Source organism: Phyllobates terribilis, unplaced genomic scaffold (genome assembly GCF_046119375.1).
Source record: "Phyllobates terribilis strain yellow unplaced genomic scaffold, ASM4611937v1 Scaffold_13__5_contigs__length_258822181, whole genome shotgun sequence".
NCBI classification, from domain to species: Eukaryota; Metazoa; Chordata; class Amphibia; order Anura; family Dendrobatidae; genus Phyllobates; species Phyllobates terribilis.
The window spans coordinates 159,916,420-159,933,908 of record NW_027362773.1 but is presented as its reverse complement, the minus strand read 5'-3'; the positions used below and the strand labels follow the sequence as shown (position 1 = coordinate 159,933,908).

Sequence of the window (17,489 nt, the reverse complement as noted above, 5' to 3'; positions counted from 1 at the left end):
AGTATAATACAGGAGGTAACTCAGGATCAGTAATGTAATGTATGTACACTGTGACTGCACCAGCAGAATAGTGAGTGCAGCTCTGGAGTATAATACAGGAGGTAACTCAGGATCAGTAATGTAATGTATGTACACAGTGACTGCACCAGCAGAATAGTGAGTGCAGCTCTGGAGTATAATACAGGATGTAACTCAGGATCAGTAATGTAATGTATGTACACAGTGACTGCACCAGCAGAATAGTGAGTGCAGCTCTGGAGTATAATACAGGATGTAACTCAGGATCAGTACCGGATCAGTAATGTAATGTATGTACACAGTGACTGCACCAGCAGAATAGTGAGTGCAGCTTTGGAGTATAATACAAGATGTAACTCAGGATCAGTAATGTAATGTATGTACACAGTGACTGCACAAGCAGAATAGTGAGTGCAGCTCTGCAGTATAATACAGGATGTAACTCATGATCAGTAATGTAATGTATGTACACAGTGACTGCACCTGCAGAATAGTGAGTGCAGCTCTGGAGTATAATACAGGATGTAACTCAGGATCAGTAATGTAATGTATGTACACAGTGATTGCACCAGCAGAATAGTGAGTGCAGCTCTGGAGTATAATACAGGAGGTAACTCAGGATCAGTAATGTAATGTATGTACACAGTGACTGCACCAGCAGAATAGTGAGTGCAGCTCTGGAGTATAATACAGGATGTAACTCAGGATCAGTAATGTAATGTATGTACACAGTGACTGCACCAGCAGAATAGTGAGTGCAGCTCTGGAGTATAATACAGGAGGTAACTAAGGATCAGTAATGTAATGTATGTACACAGTGACTGCACCAGCAGAATAGTGAGTGCAGCTCTGGGGTATAATACAGGATGTAACTCAGGATCAGTAATGTAATGTATGTACACAGTGACTGCACCAGCAGAATAGTGAGTGCAGCTCTGGAGTATAATACAGGATGTAACTCAGGATCAGTAATGTAATGTACACAGTGACTGCACCAGCAGAATAGTGAGTGCAGCTCTGGAGTATAATACAGGATGTAACTCAGGATCAGTAATGTAATGTATGTACACAGTGACTGCACCTGCAGAATAGTGAGTGCAGCTCTGGAGTATAATACAGGATGTAACTCAGGATCAGTAATGTAATGTATGTACACAGTGACTGCACCTGCAGAATAGTGAGTGCAGCTCTGGAGTATAATACAGGATGTAACTCAGGATCAGTAATGTAATGTATGTACACAGTGATTGCACCAGCAGAATAGTGAGTGCAGCTCTGGAGTATAATACAGGAGGTAACTCAGGATCAGTAATGTATGTACACAGTGACTGCACCAGCAGAATAGTGAGTGCAGCTTTGGAGTATAATACAAGATGTAACTCAGGATCAGTAATGTAATGTATGTACACAGTGACTGCACCAGCAGAATAGTGAGTGCAGCTCTGGAGTATAATACAGGATGTAACTCAGGATCAGTAATGTAATGTATGTACACAGTGACTGCACCAGCAGAATAGTGAGCGCAGCTCTGGAGTATAATACAGGATGTAACTCAGGATCAGTAATGTAATGTATGTACACAGTGACTGTACCAGCAGAATAGTGAGTGCAGCTCTGGAGCATAATACAGGAGGTAACTCAGGATCAGTAACGTAATGTATGTACACAGAGACTGCACCAGCAGAATAGTGAGTGCAGCTCTGGAGGATAATACAGGATGTAACTCAGGATCAGTCATGTAATGTATGTACACAGTGACTGCACCAGCAGAATAGTAAGTGCAGCTTTGGAGTATAATACAGGAGGTAACTCAGGATCAGTCATGTAATGTATGTACACAGTGACTGCACCTGCAGAATAGTGAGTGCAGCTCTGGAGTATAATACAGGATGTAACTCAGGATCAGTAATGTAATGTATGTACACAGTGACTGCACCAGCAGAATAGTGAGTGCAGCTCTGGAGTATAATACAGGATGTAACTCAGGATCAGTAATGTAATGTATGTACACAGTGACTGCACCAGCAGAATAGTGAGTGCAGCTCTGGAGCATAATACAGGAGGTAACTCAGGATCAGTAACGTAATGTATGTACACAGAGACTGCACCAGCAGAATAGTGAGTGCAGCTCTGGAGGATAATACAGGATGTAACTCAGGATCAGTCATGTAATGTATGTACACAGTGACTGCACCAGCAGAATAGTAAGTGCAGCTTTGGAGTATAATACAGGAGGTAACTCAGGATCAGTCATGTAATGTATGTACACAGTGACTGCACCAGCAGAATAGTGAGTGGAGCTCTGGAGTATAATACAGGATGTAACTCAGGATCAGTAATGTAATGTATGTACACAGTGACTGCACCTGCAGAATAGTGAGTGCAGCTCTGGAGTATAATACAGGATGTAACTCAGGATCAGTAATGTAATGTATGTACACAGTGACTGCACCAGCAGAATAGTGAGTGCAGCTCTGGAGTATAATACAGGATGTAACTCAGGATCAGTAATGTAATGTATGTACACAGTGACTGCACCAGCAGAATAGTGAGTGCAGCTCTGGAGTATAATACAGGAGGTAACTCAGGATCAGTAATGTAATGTATGTACACAGTGACTGCACCAGCAGAATAGTGAGTGGAGCTCTGGAGTATAATACAGGATGTAACTCAGGATCAGTAATGTAATGTATGTACACAGTGACTGCACCAGCAGAATAGTGAGTGCAGCTCTGGAGTATAATACAGGATGTAACTCAGGATCAGTAATGTAATGTATGTACACAGTGATTGCACCAGCAAAATAGTGAGTGCAGCTCTGGAGTATAATACAGGAGGTAACTCAGGATCAGTAATGTATGTACACAGTGACTGCACCAGCAGAATAGTGAGTGCAGCTCTGGAGTATAATACAGGATGTAACTCAGGATCAGTAATGTAATGTATGTACACAGTGACTGCACCAGCACAATAGTGAGTGCAGCACTGGAGTATAATACAGGATGTAACTCAGGATCAGTAATGTAATGTATGTACACAGTGACTGCACCAGCAGAATAGTGAGTGCAGCTCTGGAGTATAATACAGGATGTAACTCAGGATCAGTAATGTAATGTATGTACACAGTTACTGCACCAGCAGAATAGTGAGTGCAGCTCTGGAGCATAATACAGGAGGTAACTCAGGATCAGTAATGTAATGTATGTACACTGTGACTGCACCAGCAGAATAGTGAGTGCAGCTCTGGAGTATAATACAGGAGGTAACTCAGGATCAGTAATGTAATGTATGTACACAGTGACTGCACCAGCAGAATAGTGAGTGCAGCTCTGGAGTATAATACAGGATGTAACTCAGGATCAGTAATGTAATGTATGTACACAGTGACTGCACCAGCAGAATAGTGAGTGCAGCTCTGGAGTATAATACAGGATGTAACTCAGGATCAGTACTGGATCAGTAATGTAATGTATGTACACAGTGACTGCACCAGCAGAATAGTGAGTACAGCTCTGGAGTATAATACAGGATGTAACTCAGGATCAGTAATGTAATGTATGTACACAGTGATTGCACCAGCAGAATAGTGAGTGCAGCTCTGGAGTATAATACAGGATGTAACTCAGGATCAGTAATGTAATGTATGTACACAGTGACTGCACCAGCAGAATAGTGAGTGCAGCTCTGGAGTATAATACAGGAGGTAACTCAGGATCAGTACTGGATCAGTAATGTAATGTATGTACACAGTGACTGCACCTGCAGAATAGTGAGTGCAGCTCTGGAGTATAATACAGGATGTAACTCAGGATCAGTAATGTAATGTATGTACACAGTGATTGCACCAGCAGAATAGTGAGTGCAGCTCTGGAGTATAATACAGGAGGTAACTCAGGATCAGTAATGTATGTACACAGTGACTGCACCAGCAGAATAGTGAGTGCAGCTTTGGAGTATAATACAAGATGTAACTCAGGATCAGTAATGTAATGTATGTACACAGTGACTGCACCAGCAGAATAGTGAGTGCAGCTCTGGAGTATAATACAGGATGTAACTCAGGATCAGTAATGTAATGTATGTACACAGTGACTGCACCAGCCGAATAGTGAGTGCAGCTTTGGAGTATAATACAGGAGGTAACTCAGGATCAGTAATGTAATGTATGTACACAGTGACTGCACCAGCAGAATAGTGAGTGCAGCTCTGGAGTATAATACAGGATGTAACTCAGGATCAGTAATGTAATGTATGTACACAGTTACTGCACCAGCAGAATAGTGAGTGCAGCTCTGGAGCATAATACAGGAGGTAACTCAGGATCAGTAACGTAATGTATGTACACAGAGACTGCACCAGCAGAATAGGGAGTGGAGCTCTGGAGGATAATACAGGATGTAACTCAGGATCAGTAATGCAATGTATGTACACAGTGACTGCACCTGCAGAATAGTGAGTGCAGCTCTGGAGTATAATACAGGATGTAACTCAGGATCAGTAATGTAATGTATGTACACAGTGATTGCACCAGCAAAATAGTGAGTGCAGCTCTGGAGTATAATAGAGGAGGTAACTCAGGATCAGTAATGTATGTACACAGTGACTGCACCAGCAGAATAGTGAGTGCAGCTCTGGAGTATAATACAGGATGTAACTCAGGATCAGTAATGTAATGTATGTACACAGTTACTGCACCAGCAGAATAGTGAGTGCAGCTCTGGAGCATAATACAGGAGGTAACTCAGGATCAGTAACGTAATGTATGTACACAGAGACTGCACCAGCAGAATAGTGAGTGCAGCTCTGGAGGATAATACAGGATGTAACTCAGGATCAGTCATGTAATGTATGTACACAGTGACTGCACCAGCAGAATAGTGAGTGCAGCTCTGGAGTATAATACAGGATGTAACTCAGGATCAGTAATGTAATGTATGTACACAGTTACTGCACCAGCAGAATAGTGAGTGCAGCTCTGGAGCATAATACAGGAGGTAACTCAGGATCAGTAACGTAATGTATGTACACAGAGACTGCACCAGCAGAATAGTGAGTGCAGCTCTGGAGGATAATACAGGATGTAACTCAGGATCAGTCATGTAATGTATGTACACAGTGACTGCACCAGCAGAATAGTGAGTGGAGCTCTGGAGTATAATACAGGAGGTAACTCAGGATCAGTAATGTAATGTATGTACACTGTGACTGCACCAGCAGAATAGTGAGTGCAGCTCTGGAGTATAATACAGGAGGTAACTCAGGATCAGTAATGTAATGTATGTACACAGTGACTGCACCAGCAGAATAGTGAGTGCAGCTCTGGAGTATAATACAGGATGTAACTCAGGATCAGTAATGTAATGTATGTACACAGTGACTGCACCAGCAGAATAGTGAGTGCAGCTCTGGAGTATAATACAGGATGTAACTCAGGATCAGTACCGGATCAGTAATGTAATGTATGTACACAGTGACTGCACCAGCAGAATAGTGAGTGCAGCTTTGGAGTATAATACAAGATGTAACTCAGGATCAGTAATGTAATGTATGTACACAGTGACTGCACAAGCAGAATAGTGAGTGCAGCTCTGGAGTATAATACAGGATGTAACTCAGGATCAGTAATGTAATGTATGTACACAGTGATTGCATCAGCAGAATAGTGAGTGCAGCTCTGGAGTATAATACAGGAGGTAACTCAGGATCAGTAATGTAATGTATGTACACAGTGACTGCACAAGCAGAATAGTGAGTGCAGCTCTGGAGTATAATACAGGATGTAACTCAGGATCAGTAATGTAATGTATGTACACAGTGATTGCACCAGCAGAATAGTGAGTGCAGCTCTGGAGTATAATACAGGAGGTAACTCAGGATCAGTAATGTAATGTATGTACACAGTGACTGCACCAGCAGAATAGTGAGTGCAGCTCTGGAGTATAATACAGGATGTAACTCAGGATCAGTAATGTAATGTATGTACACAGTGACTGCACCAGCAGAATAGTGAGTGCAGCTCTGGAGTATAATACAGGAGGTAACTAAGGATCAGTAATGTAATGTATGTACACAGTGACTGCACCAGCAGAATAGTGAGTGCAGCTCTGGGGTATAATACAGGATGTAACTCAGGATCAGTAATGTAATGTATGTACACAGTGACTGCACCAGCAGAATAGTGAGTGCAGCTCTGGAGTATAATACAGGATGTAACTCAGGATCAGTAATGTAATGTACACAGTGACTGCACCAGCAGAATAGTGAGTGGAGCTCTGGGGTATAATACAGGATGCAACTCAGGATCAGTAATGTATGTACACAGTGACTGCACCAGCAGAATAGTGAGTGCAGCTCTGGAGTATAATACAGGATGTAACTCAGGATCAGTAATGTAATGTATGTACACAGTGACTGCACCTGCAGAATAGTGAGTGCAGCTCTGGAGTATAATACAGGATGTAACTCAGGATCAGTAATGTAATGTATGTACACAGTGATTGCACCAGCAGAATAGTGAGTGCAGCTCTGGAGTATAATACAGGAGGTAACTCAGGATCAGTAATGTATGTACACAGTGACTGCACCAGCAGAATAGTGAGTGCAGCTTTGGAGTATAATACAAGATGTAACTCAGGATCAGTAATGTAATGTATGTACACAGTGACTGCACCAGCAGAATAGTGAGTGCAGCTCTGGAGTATAATACAGGATGTAACTCAGGATCAGTAATGTAATGTATGTACACAGTGACTGCACCAGCAGAATAGTGAGCGCAGCTCTGGAGTATAATACAGGATGTAACTCAGGATCAGTAATGTAATGTATGTACACAGTGACTGCACCAGCAGAATAGTGAGTGCAGCTCTGGAGTATAATACAGGATGTAACTCAGGATCAGTAATGTAATGTATGTACACAGTGACTGCACCAGCAGAATAGTGAGTGCAGCTCTGGAGTATAATACAGGATGTAACTCAGGATCAGTAATGTATGTACACAGTGACTGCACCAGCAGAATAGTGAGCGCAGCTCTGGAGTATAATACAGGAGGTAACTCAGGATCAGTAATGTAATGTATGTACACAGTGACTGCACCAGCAGAATAGTGAGTGCACCTCTGGAGTATAATACAGGAGGTAACTCAGGATCAGTAATGTATGTACACAGTGACTGCACCAGCAGAATAGTGAGTGCAGCTCTGGAGTATAATACAGGATGTAACTCAGGATCAGTAATGTAATGTATGTACACAGTGACTGCACCAGCAGAATAGTGAGTGCAGCTCTGGAGTATAATACAGGATGTAACTAAGGATCAGTAATGTAATGTATGTACACAGTGACTGCACCAGCAGAATAGTGAGTGCAGCTCTGGAGTATAATACAGGATGTAACTCAGGATCAGTAATGTAATGTATGTACACAGTGACTGCACCAGCAGAATAGTGAGTGCAGCTCTGGAGTATAATACAGGATGTAACTCAGGATCAGTAATGTAATGTACACAGTGACTGCACCAGCAGAATAGTGAGTGGAGCTCTGGGGTATAATACAGGATGCAACTCAGGATCAGTAATGTATGTACACAGTGACTGCACCAGCAGAATAGTGAGTGCAGCTCTGGAGTATAATACAGGATGTAACTCAGGATCAGTAATGTAATGTATATACACAGTGACTGCACCAGCAGAATAGTGAGTGCAGCTCTGGAGTATAATACAGGAGGTAACGCAGGATCAGTAATGTAATGTATGTACACAGTGACTGTACCAGCAGAATAGTGACTGCAGCTCTGGAGTATAATACAAGATGAAGCTCAGGATCAGTAATGTAATGTATGTACACAGTGACTGTACCTGCAGAATAGCGAGTGCAGCTCTGGGGTATAATACAGGATGTAACTCAGGATCAGTAATGTAATGTATGTACACAGTGATTGCACCAGCAGAATAGTGAGTGCAGCTCTGGAGTATAATACAGGGTGTAACTCAGGATCAGTAATGTAATGTATGTACACAGTGACCGCACCAGCAGAATAGTGACTGCAGCTCTGGAGTATAATACAGGATGTAACTCAGGATCAGTAATGTAATGTATGTACACAGTGACTGCACCAGCAGAATAGTGAGTGCAGCTCTGGAGTATAATACAGGATGAAGCTCAGGATCAGTAATGTAATGCATGTACACAGTGACTGCACCAGCAGAATAGTGAGTGCAGCTCTGGAGTATAATACAGGATGAAGCTCAGGATCAGTAATGTAATGCATGTACACAGTGACTGCACCAGCAGAATAGTGAGTGCAGCTCTGGAGTATAATACAGGATGTAACTCATAATCAGTAATGTAATGTATGTACACAGTGACTGCACCAGCAGAATAGTGAGTGCAGCTCTGGAGTATAATACAGGATGAAGCTCAGGATCAGTAATGTAATGTATGTACACAGTGACTGCACCAGCAGAATAGTGAGTGCAGCTCTGCAGTATAATACAGGATGTAACTCAGGATCAGTCATGTAATGTATGTACACAGTGACTGCACCAGCAGAATAGTGAGTGGAGCTCTGGAGTATAATACAGGAGGTAACTCAGGATCAGTAATGTAATGTATGTACACTGTGACTGCACCAGCAGAATAGTGAGTGCAGCTCTGGAGTATAATACAGGAGGTAACTCAGGATCAGTAATGTAATGTATGTACACAGTGACTGCACCAGCAGAATAGTGAGTGCAGCTCTGGAGTATAATACAGGATGTAACTCAGGATCAGTAATGTAATGTATGTACACAGTGACTGCACCAGCAGAATAGTGAGTGCAGCTCTGGAGTATAATACAGGATGTAACTCAGGATCAGTACCGGATCAGTAATGTAATGTATGTACACAGTGACTGCACCAGCAGAATAGTGAGTGCAGCTTTGGAGTATAATACAAGATGTAACTCAGGATCAGTAATGTAATGTATGTACACAGTGACTGCACAAGCAGAATAGTGAGTGCAGCTCTGGAGTATAATACAGGATGTAACTCAGGATCAGTAATGTAATGTATGTACACAGTGATTGCACCAGCAGAATAGTGAGTGGAGCTCTGGAGTATAATACAGGATGTAACTCATGATCAGTAATGTAATGTATGTACACAGTGACTGCACCTGCAGAATAGTGAGTGCAGCTCTGGAGTATAATACAGGATGTAACTCAGGATCAGTAATGTAATGTATGTACACAGTGATTGCACCAGCAGAATAGTGAGTGCAGCTCTGGAGTATAATACAGGAGGTAACTCAGGATCAGTAATGTAATGTATGTACACAGTGACTGCACCAGCAGAATAGTGAGTGCAGCTCTGGAGTATAATACAGGATGTAACTCAGGATCAGTAATGTAATGTATGTACACAGTGACTGCACCAGCAGAATAGTGAGTGCAGCTCTGGAGTATAATACAGGAGGTAACTAAGGATCAGTAATGTAATGTATGTACACAGTGACTGCACCAGCAGAATAGTGAGTGCAGCTCTGGGGTATAATACAGGATGTAACTCAGGATCAGTAATGTAATGTATGTACACAGTGACTGCACCAGCAGAATAGTGAGTGCAGCTCTGGAGTATAATACAGGATGTAACTCAGGATCAGTAATGTAATGTACACAGTGACTGCACCAGCAGAATAGTGAGTGGAGCTCTGGGGTATAATACAGGATGCAACTCAGGATCAGTAATGTATGTACACAGTGACTGCACCAGCAGAATAGTGAGTGCAGCTCTGGAGTATAATACAGGATGTAACTCAGGATCAGTAATGTAATGTATGTACACAGTGACTGCACCTGCAGAATAGTGAGTGCAGCTCTGGAGTATAATACAGGATGTAACTCAGGATCAGTAATGTAATGTATGTACACAGTGATTGCACCAGCAGAATAGTGAGTGCAGCTCTGGAGTATAATACAGGAGGTAACTCAGGATCAGTAATGTATGTACACAGTGACTGCACCAGCAGAATAGTGAGTGCAGCTTTGGAGTATAATACAAGATGTAACTCAGGATCAGTAATGTAATGTATGTACACAGTGACTGCACCAGCAGAATAGTGAGTGCAGCTCTGGAGTATAATACAGGATGTAACTCAGGATCAGTAATGTAATGTATGTACACAGTGACTGCACCAGCAGAATAGTGAGCGCAGCTCTGGAGTATAATACAGGATGTAACTCAGGATCAGTAATGTAATGTATGTACACAGTGACTGCACCAGCAGAATAGTGAGTGCAGCTCTGGAGTATAATACAGGATGTAACTCAGGATCAGTAATGTAATGTATGTACACAGTGACTGCACCAGCAGAATAGTGAGTGCAGCTCTGGAGTATAATACAGGATGTAACTCAGGATCAGTAATGTATGTACACAGTGACTGCACCAGCAGAATAGTGAGCGCAGCTCTGGAGTATAATACAGGAGGTAACTCAGGATTAGTAATGTAATGTATATACACAGTGACTGCACCAGCAGAATAGTGAGTGCAGCTCTGGAGTATAATACAGGAGGTAACGCAGGATCAGTAATGTAATGTATGTACACAGTGACTGTACCAGCAGAATAGTGACTGCAGCTCTGGAGTATAATACAGGATGAAGCTCAGGATCAGTAATGTAATGTATGTACACAGTGACTGCACCTGCAGAATAGTGAGAGCAGCTCTGGAGGATAATACAGGATGTAACTCAGGATCAGTAATGTAATGTATGTACACAGTGATTGCACCAGCAGAATAGTGAGTGCAGCTCTGGAGTATAATACAGGGTGTAACTCAGGATCAGTAATGTAATGTATGTACACAGTGACCGCACCAGCAGAATAGTGACTGCAGCTCTGGAGTATAATACAGGATGTAACTCAGGATCAGTAATGTAATGTATGTACACAGTGACTGCACCAGCAGAATAGTGAGTGCAGCTCTGGAGTATAATACAGGATGAAGCTCAGGATCAGTAATGTAATGCATGTACACAGTGACTGCACCAGCAGAATAGTGAGTGCAGCTCTGGAGTATAATACAGGATGAAGCTCAGGATCAGTAATGTAATGCATGTACACAGTGACTGCACCAGCAGAATAGTGAGTGCAGCTCTGGAGTATAATACAGGATGTAACTCATGATCAGTAATGTAATGTATGTACACAGTGACTGCACCAGCAGAATAGTGAGTGCAGCTCTGGAGTATAATACAGGATGAAGCTCAGGATCAGTAATGTAATGTATGTACACAGTGACTGCACCAGCAGAATAGTGAGTGCAGCTCTGCAGTATAATACAGGATGTAACTCAGGATCAGTAATGTAATGTATGTACACAGTGACTGCACCAGCAGAATAGTGAGTGCAGCTCTGGAGTATAATACAGGATGAAGCTCAGGATCAGTAATGTAATGTATGTACACAGTGACTGCACCAGCAGAATAGTGAGTGCAGCTCTGGAGTATAATACAGGATGTAACTCAGGATCAGTAATGTAATGTATGTACACAGTGATTGCACCAGCAGAATAGTGAGTGCAGCTCTGGAGTATAATACAGGGTGTAACTCAGGATCAGTAATGTAATGTATGTACACAGTGACCGCACCAGCAGAATAGTGACTGCAGCTCTGGAGTATAATACAGGATGTAACTCAGGATCAGTAATGTAATGTATGTACACAGTGACTGCACCAGCAGAATAGTGAGTGCAGCTCTGGAGTATAATACAGGATGAAGCTCAGGATCAGTAATGTAATGCATGTACACAGTGACTGCACCAGCAGAATAGTGAGTGCAGCTCTGGAGTATAATACAGGATGAAGCTCAGGATCAGTAATGTAATGTATGTACACAGTGACTGCACCAGCAGAATAGTGAGTGCAGCTCTGTAGTATAATACAGGATGTAACTCATGATCAGTAATGTAATGTATGTACACAGTGACTGCACCAGCAGAATAGTGAGTGCAGCTCTGGAGTATAATACAGGATGAAGCTCAGGATCAGTAATGTAATGTATGTACACAGTGACTGCACCAGCAGAATAGTGAGTGCAGCTCTGCAGTATAATACAGGATGTAACTCAGGATCAGTAATGTAATGTATGTACACAGTGACTGCACCAGCAGAATAGTGAGTGCAGCTCTGGAGTATAATACAGGATGAAGCTCAGGATCAGTAATGTAATGTATGTACACAGTGACTGCACCAGCAGAATAGTGAGTGCAGCTCTGCAGTATAATACAGGATGTAACTCAGGATCAGTAATGTAATGTATGTACACAGTGACTGCACCAGCAGAATAGTGAGTGCAGCTCTGGAGTATAATACAGGATGAAGCTCAGGATCAGTAATGTAATGTATGTACACAGTGACTGCTCCAGCAGAATAGTGAGTGCAGCTCTGGAGTATAATACAGGATGTAACTCAGGATCAGTAATGTAATGTATGTACACAGTGACTGCACCAGCAGAATAGTGACTGCAGCTCTGGAGTATAATACAGGATGTAACTCAGGATCAGTAATGTAATGTACGTACACAGTGACTGCACCAGCAGAATAGTGAGTGCAGCTCTGGAGTATAATACAGGAGGTAACTCAGGATCAGTAATGTAATGTATGTACACAGTGACTGTACCAGCAGAATAGTGACTGCAGCTCTGGAGTATAATACAGGATGAAGCTCAGGATCAGTAATGTAATGTATGTACACAGTGACTGCACCTGCAGAATAGTGAGAGCAGCTCTGGAGGATAATACAGGATGTAACTCAGGATCAGTAATGTATGTACACAGTGACTGCACCAGCAGAATAGTGAGTGCAGCTCTGGAGTATAATGCAGGATGCATTGTTTTTTAAATTTTTATTGGTCCATTCGCTTCATCTGTTCCTGCTGTTGACCATTTATCTGAAGCAATACATAGCATAAGTAACGATCAGGCGACTTACAACAACTCGGATGTGTTTGGCCAAATCTCGGGAGCTGCCGGTCAAGAAGTCAGAGAATGCGGTCTGGGTTGAAAGAGGGAAGAGCTGGTGAGAAGCTGCAGGACATGAGGACAACTGAACAATATGAAGAGACAGACTCACTCCGGCATAGAACATCTTATTGCGAAATCGGCTGTTAAACTTCTCGGGGTTCGCCTCTGCAGAGAGAAACAAACACCAAACACGGGTCAATGGTTTTCTGCAGAAAGCGGATGTTAATGTATAAAGTGTGCAACTATTACACGTCCACAGCACAGCACAAAGCTATACACTGCATAACAAAATAACACTGCTGTATTCCTGTCACCTACTAGCTATGGCGCCCCCTATTGTCACATACTTGTTATGGCGAATAAGATATAACATATAGGTGAATATGGTATAACATAAAGGTGAATTACCTCTGGACTCGTGGAATTCCAAGGTGACACGAGCGTCAAATCCCAGGCTGAAATAATTATTGAACACATCTAGAGGCAGCTGCAGGAAGAGAGGCAGAAGGTTAAACGCTAGGATTTCCTCTGAAAGGTAGTCCTGTAGGGGACGCGGCCCGCCCTCGCCAAGGGGACGCGGCCCGCCCTCCCAAGGGGACGCAGCCAGCCCTCGCAAGGGGACGCAGCCAGCCCTCGCAAGGGGACGCCGCCCGCCCTCGCAAGGGGACGCGGCCCGCCCTCGCAAGGGGACGCGGCCCGCCCTCGCAAGGGGACGCGGCCCGCCCTCTATCCTGCATCACTCACTTTATCGGTTGCTCCTTCTCCTCGGTCCTCTTCGCAGGCTTCAAGGTTTCGATCCACTTCCAAGTTCCACCTGTCGAGCTGGACCACGGATCCCTCCTCCACGTGGCTCAGGATTTTAGAGAGAGGCTCATCTGTGTAACCCTAGAGGAAATGTGGCAGACGCAGAACAATGAATCCAAAACTTCAGTAGAAAAGAAAGAATACGGCAAAGCCCAATCTGTGGGACCGCACCTCGCTCCAGCACGCAGCACCGCGCAGAATGAAGGCCGATTCTGACACATAGGAGAACGTCGAGAGATTACAGATCCAGGACTCATGAAAAGCGAGATCACAACTCAATCTAAAGCACAAAGTACTGAGTCTTAAAAGGGCGCTCCACTCTGGACAATCCCTTTTTGCTAGAAGTTTTTCCTGATCATCAGCCAATTATTGGGTATCACAGATCTCCTGAGATCAGTTCTAATCTACAGAGATCAGCAAACACGGCCACTGGCAGCCATTTATAGACTAGCCAGCTCCTTGTGATAGAGACAGACCCCAAAGATTGGGCTGGCACCATCTAGTGGATATGCCATACATGCTCAAGATGAGAATATATATTTAATGGGGTGATCCGTTTTTAAACTTTAATGTCCAACGCCTTCACCTGCGTAAAAGATATTGTACAACCTAAATAAAAAAAAAAATCCATGATGGCAGATAACAGAATAAAATAATAAATGCAAGTATTTATTCCAGGGTGAAGCCATATCACTCCAGTGCAGGCCGCTTCAGTGTTCTCCGAAGGCTCCATCCCATTTACAGTCACCTGACCACTGGGCTCTGTGATCGGCGGCAGTGGTCAGGTGACTGGGATGGTACGTTATTAGCGGTACCATTGGAACCACTGGGTTCAGCGATCATGCAGAGTTAGTTGGTATGAAAATACCAGCCAGTGATTGAGTGATTGGCTGCAGCAGTGACGTCACCGCTGCAAATGTGTCAACTAAGGCATGTGGGCAGCAGGAGAGACGGGAGAAGCAAGTACCATAAATATGAAAACTATAAAAGCCTTTTAAAGTCAGCCCTGATTACGGAGACTTACCCCGCCCCAGTTGAGAGTCCGAGCGAGGTCATTTCCGGTGCCAAGAGGGAGGATGGCGACAGGCGGAGGAGGAAAAAGGTGCAGCTGATCCAATACAGAGAGAATCCAGCCAACCTGGAGAAATAGCAAAAAAATATTTCATTACAAACATGCGGACAAAATACTAAGGACGTGGACGCTACACGGTGAGGCTGCGGCTGGGGTTCAATCTCTAGATAAAATGAAGGATGCGGATAGTAAATGATGATTTATCCGGGAGCTGAAGACAGATGATGGGGATCCGGCAACTGTCACGTCTCTGTCTGTCCTGCTAAATTTACCAGCCTGAATCATAGATGTATCTGGAGGAGGAAAACAAGATCGTCCACGGTACACGACGTCCCCGACCAAAGCAGAGAGGAACAGAAGACTCACCGTGCCGTCACCGCCACACGCCAGGATACGCAACGAGGGAACCTTCCGATACATCTCTAACCTGCCAGAGATACAAGGGGGCGGATGTGAGAGCGCTGGGACCACGCCAGCCATGACACAGGAGGACGGCGTCTCAAATTAAGGGACTGGTGCAACATTATAAAAACCAAATTGCTCCAATATTCTGGAAGGGATTAGAAGATGTGACTGTACTGAAATACGTACAGCTCTGCCTCAATGAAATAATAGACAAGCCCCAATTATTGTGCAGATCTGTATGATTCACCATGAAGAGCCTTTATATAAAGCATGTAGTGATATCCCCACATTTAATGCAAGCATATCACCATTGCATATGCTCCACCAACCACATCTGAATATATGCAGCTTGCATCAGCGACCACACTTTAAAGAGCTGTGTTGCCGGTGTTATAATTAATGATTTAATTATGCCGTCCAGACGGTCGCCACGTAAGCCGCATAGGCTATACGCAGTCCGCACAGCAGCTAAGGGCGCCATTTCTCTGAGACTGTCTGTACCAGCGTATAGTTCAGCCAGCTAAGGCGCATCCGCCGCGCCGATCTGTGTGCCGCTCGCACTGTACTTACAAGCGGAGTTCAGTATGTTTGCCAGATGATCACAGCCATAATAATCTACAGACTGTCAGTACTCAAAGGCGGAGGTGGCATATTCATTATACCATATTGGAATTCTGAGGTTTATTACATATAGACTCTCTCTAGAATCTGTTGTTCATAGGTTTATACAAAGACTCTCATCTAAGATGTGTCCCTGACGCGCGTTTCGCCGGGATAAAAGTTTTTTCTAAGGGCCTTTCTCCTAGTAGCCTGGTTCCAGTTCACCGGATCCCCGTTCTCCAGGATTTCGATGCTAAGAGATCAGTAAGTATACTGCTATCTTATGGATATTGGAAAATTTTATGTTCCGGGAATGCCCCCTTTGAATACAATTAACAAATCATTAAAAATAAAAACGAAAAAAAAAAAAAAAAAAATCCATATCCACATGCACCAATTTTGGATAAAGACATTTAGAATGGGAATCTGGTGCTCGGGCATTATTACATCCCTATCAGGCAGAACATAAAATAATCATCCCCGACAGAGAATTTTACCCCGGCACCATCTCCTTAAAAAAAATTCTGAGAATGGAAAATAAGGGAAATTAAATTTTGCTCTGTGTATGAAAGTTTAACCCCCCCCCCCCCCCCTCCGCTGGTCTTGAAAGGGTAAAAGAAGACATGGATGGATCTCGGGCAGGTACGGGGATCCCAATTTAGAGCTTTCCACCCAGAGAGGTACAGACCCTTCCTCCAGGAGTCACGCAGAGGAGCACGCGGCACATCCAGCGCTTATGGGCAGAGGCGTCTGATTCATACGTTATTTTTGCAGTAAAGTGAGCGATACCTATTTCTATAGTTGGAAGTGAAATCACACCATGAAGCAATGTCGTCAGCTCGTTATATAATGGGGAGGTGTTTGCTGAGCGAAATGTTCCATGTAAGTAACAGCGGATCAGATCCAGTCCCCAGAAAGCTGGAGAGCGTCCGCTGTCACCAAACCACACGTGATGCTTCTCCATCGCCTCTAATCCACTTTTCACTCCATATTAAAACTCCTCGTGTCCCACAAAAGGTAAAAGCCACTTACATATTACCCTTTAATAGTAAAATACGCAATAGTGTAACCTGTGTACTCACGCTTCCTTAGGACCACCCTGACTGAGGTCAAACACTTGCCGTGGATTCAGATACCACATGAAGGACTGAAGGATCTTCACACCCTATTGGGGGATAGACATCAAATACATCAGACAGCGCCCCCAACAGCACACATTATTCACCCAAACTGACATACCGCGCAGCTTGGCCAATCGTATAGTGATTGGGGGTGGTCTCAGCTCCGGGACCCCCCCCCACAATTAAAAGTAAACTGAAATAAATTCCGAGTTTTTGAAGCCCCATCTCTACCCTGGGGTAACAGGTAGGAGTCCCGAATTAGGGACCCCCACCAGTAATTCACAATGACCCAAGATGAATGGATTTGGTAAACCTGACTGACCCTATTTCACATTTCTCAGCTACTAATTCACTTTCCAATTGGCTTATCTATATAATCTCCAGAGTAAAAGGCAGCAGACGGAGCTGCAGCTCCCATATATAACAGTCCTCCCAATTTATACGGTTAGTAAGGAGAAGAAA

General features: G+C 43.6%; 1 protein-coding gene across 1 annotated transcript in view; it reads right to left on the bottom strand.

The window, feature by feature from the left end:
- Positions 1 to 17,489, bottom strand: part of DGKZ (diacylglycerol kinase zeta) — a 115,659-nt gene that overhangs the window by 35,279 nt on the left and 62,891 nt on the right. The window contains exons 12-18 of the mRNA XM_073658862.1: positions 16,989 to 17,071; positions 15,268 to 15,328; positions 14,854 to 14,967; positions 13,770 to 13,910; positions 13,434 to 13,512; positions 13,135 to 13,190; positions 12,994 to 13,056 (exon numbers count right to left, since the gene is read on the bottom strand). Coding sequence (XP_073514963.1) covers positions 12,994 to 13,056; positions 13,135 to 13,190; positions 13,434 to 13,512; positions 13,770 to 13,910; positions 14,854 to 14,967; positions 15,268 to 15,328; positions 16,989 to 17,071 — 597 coding nt within the window. The remainder of the gene's footprint in view (positions 1 to 12,993; positions 13,057 to 13,134; positions 13,191 to 13,433; positions 13,513 to 13,769; positions 13,911 to 14,853; positions 14,968 to 15,267; positions 15,329 to 16,988; positions 17,072 to 17,489) is intronic.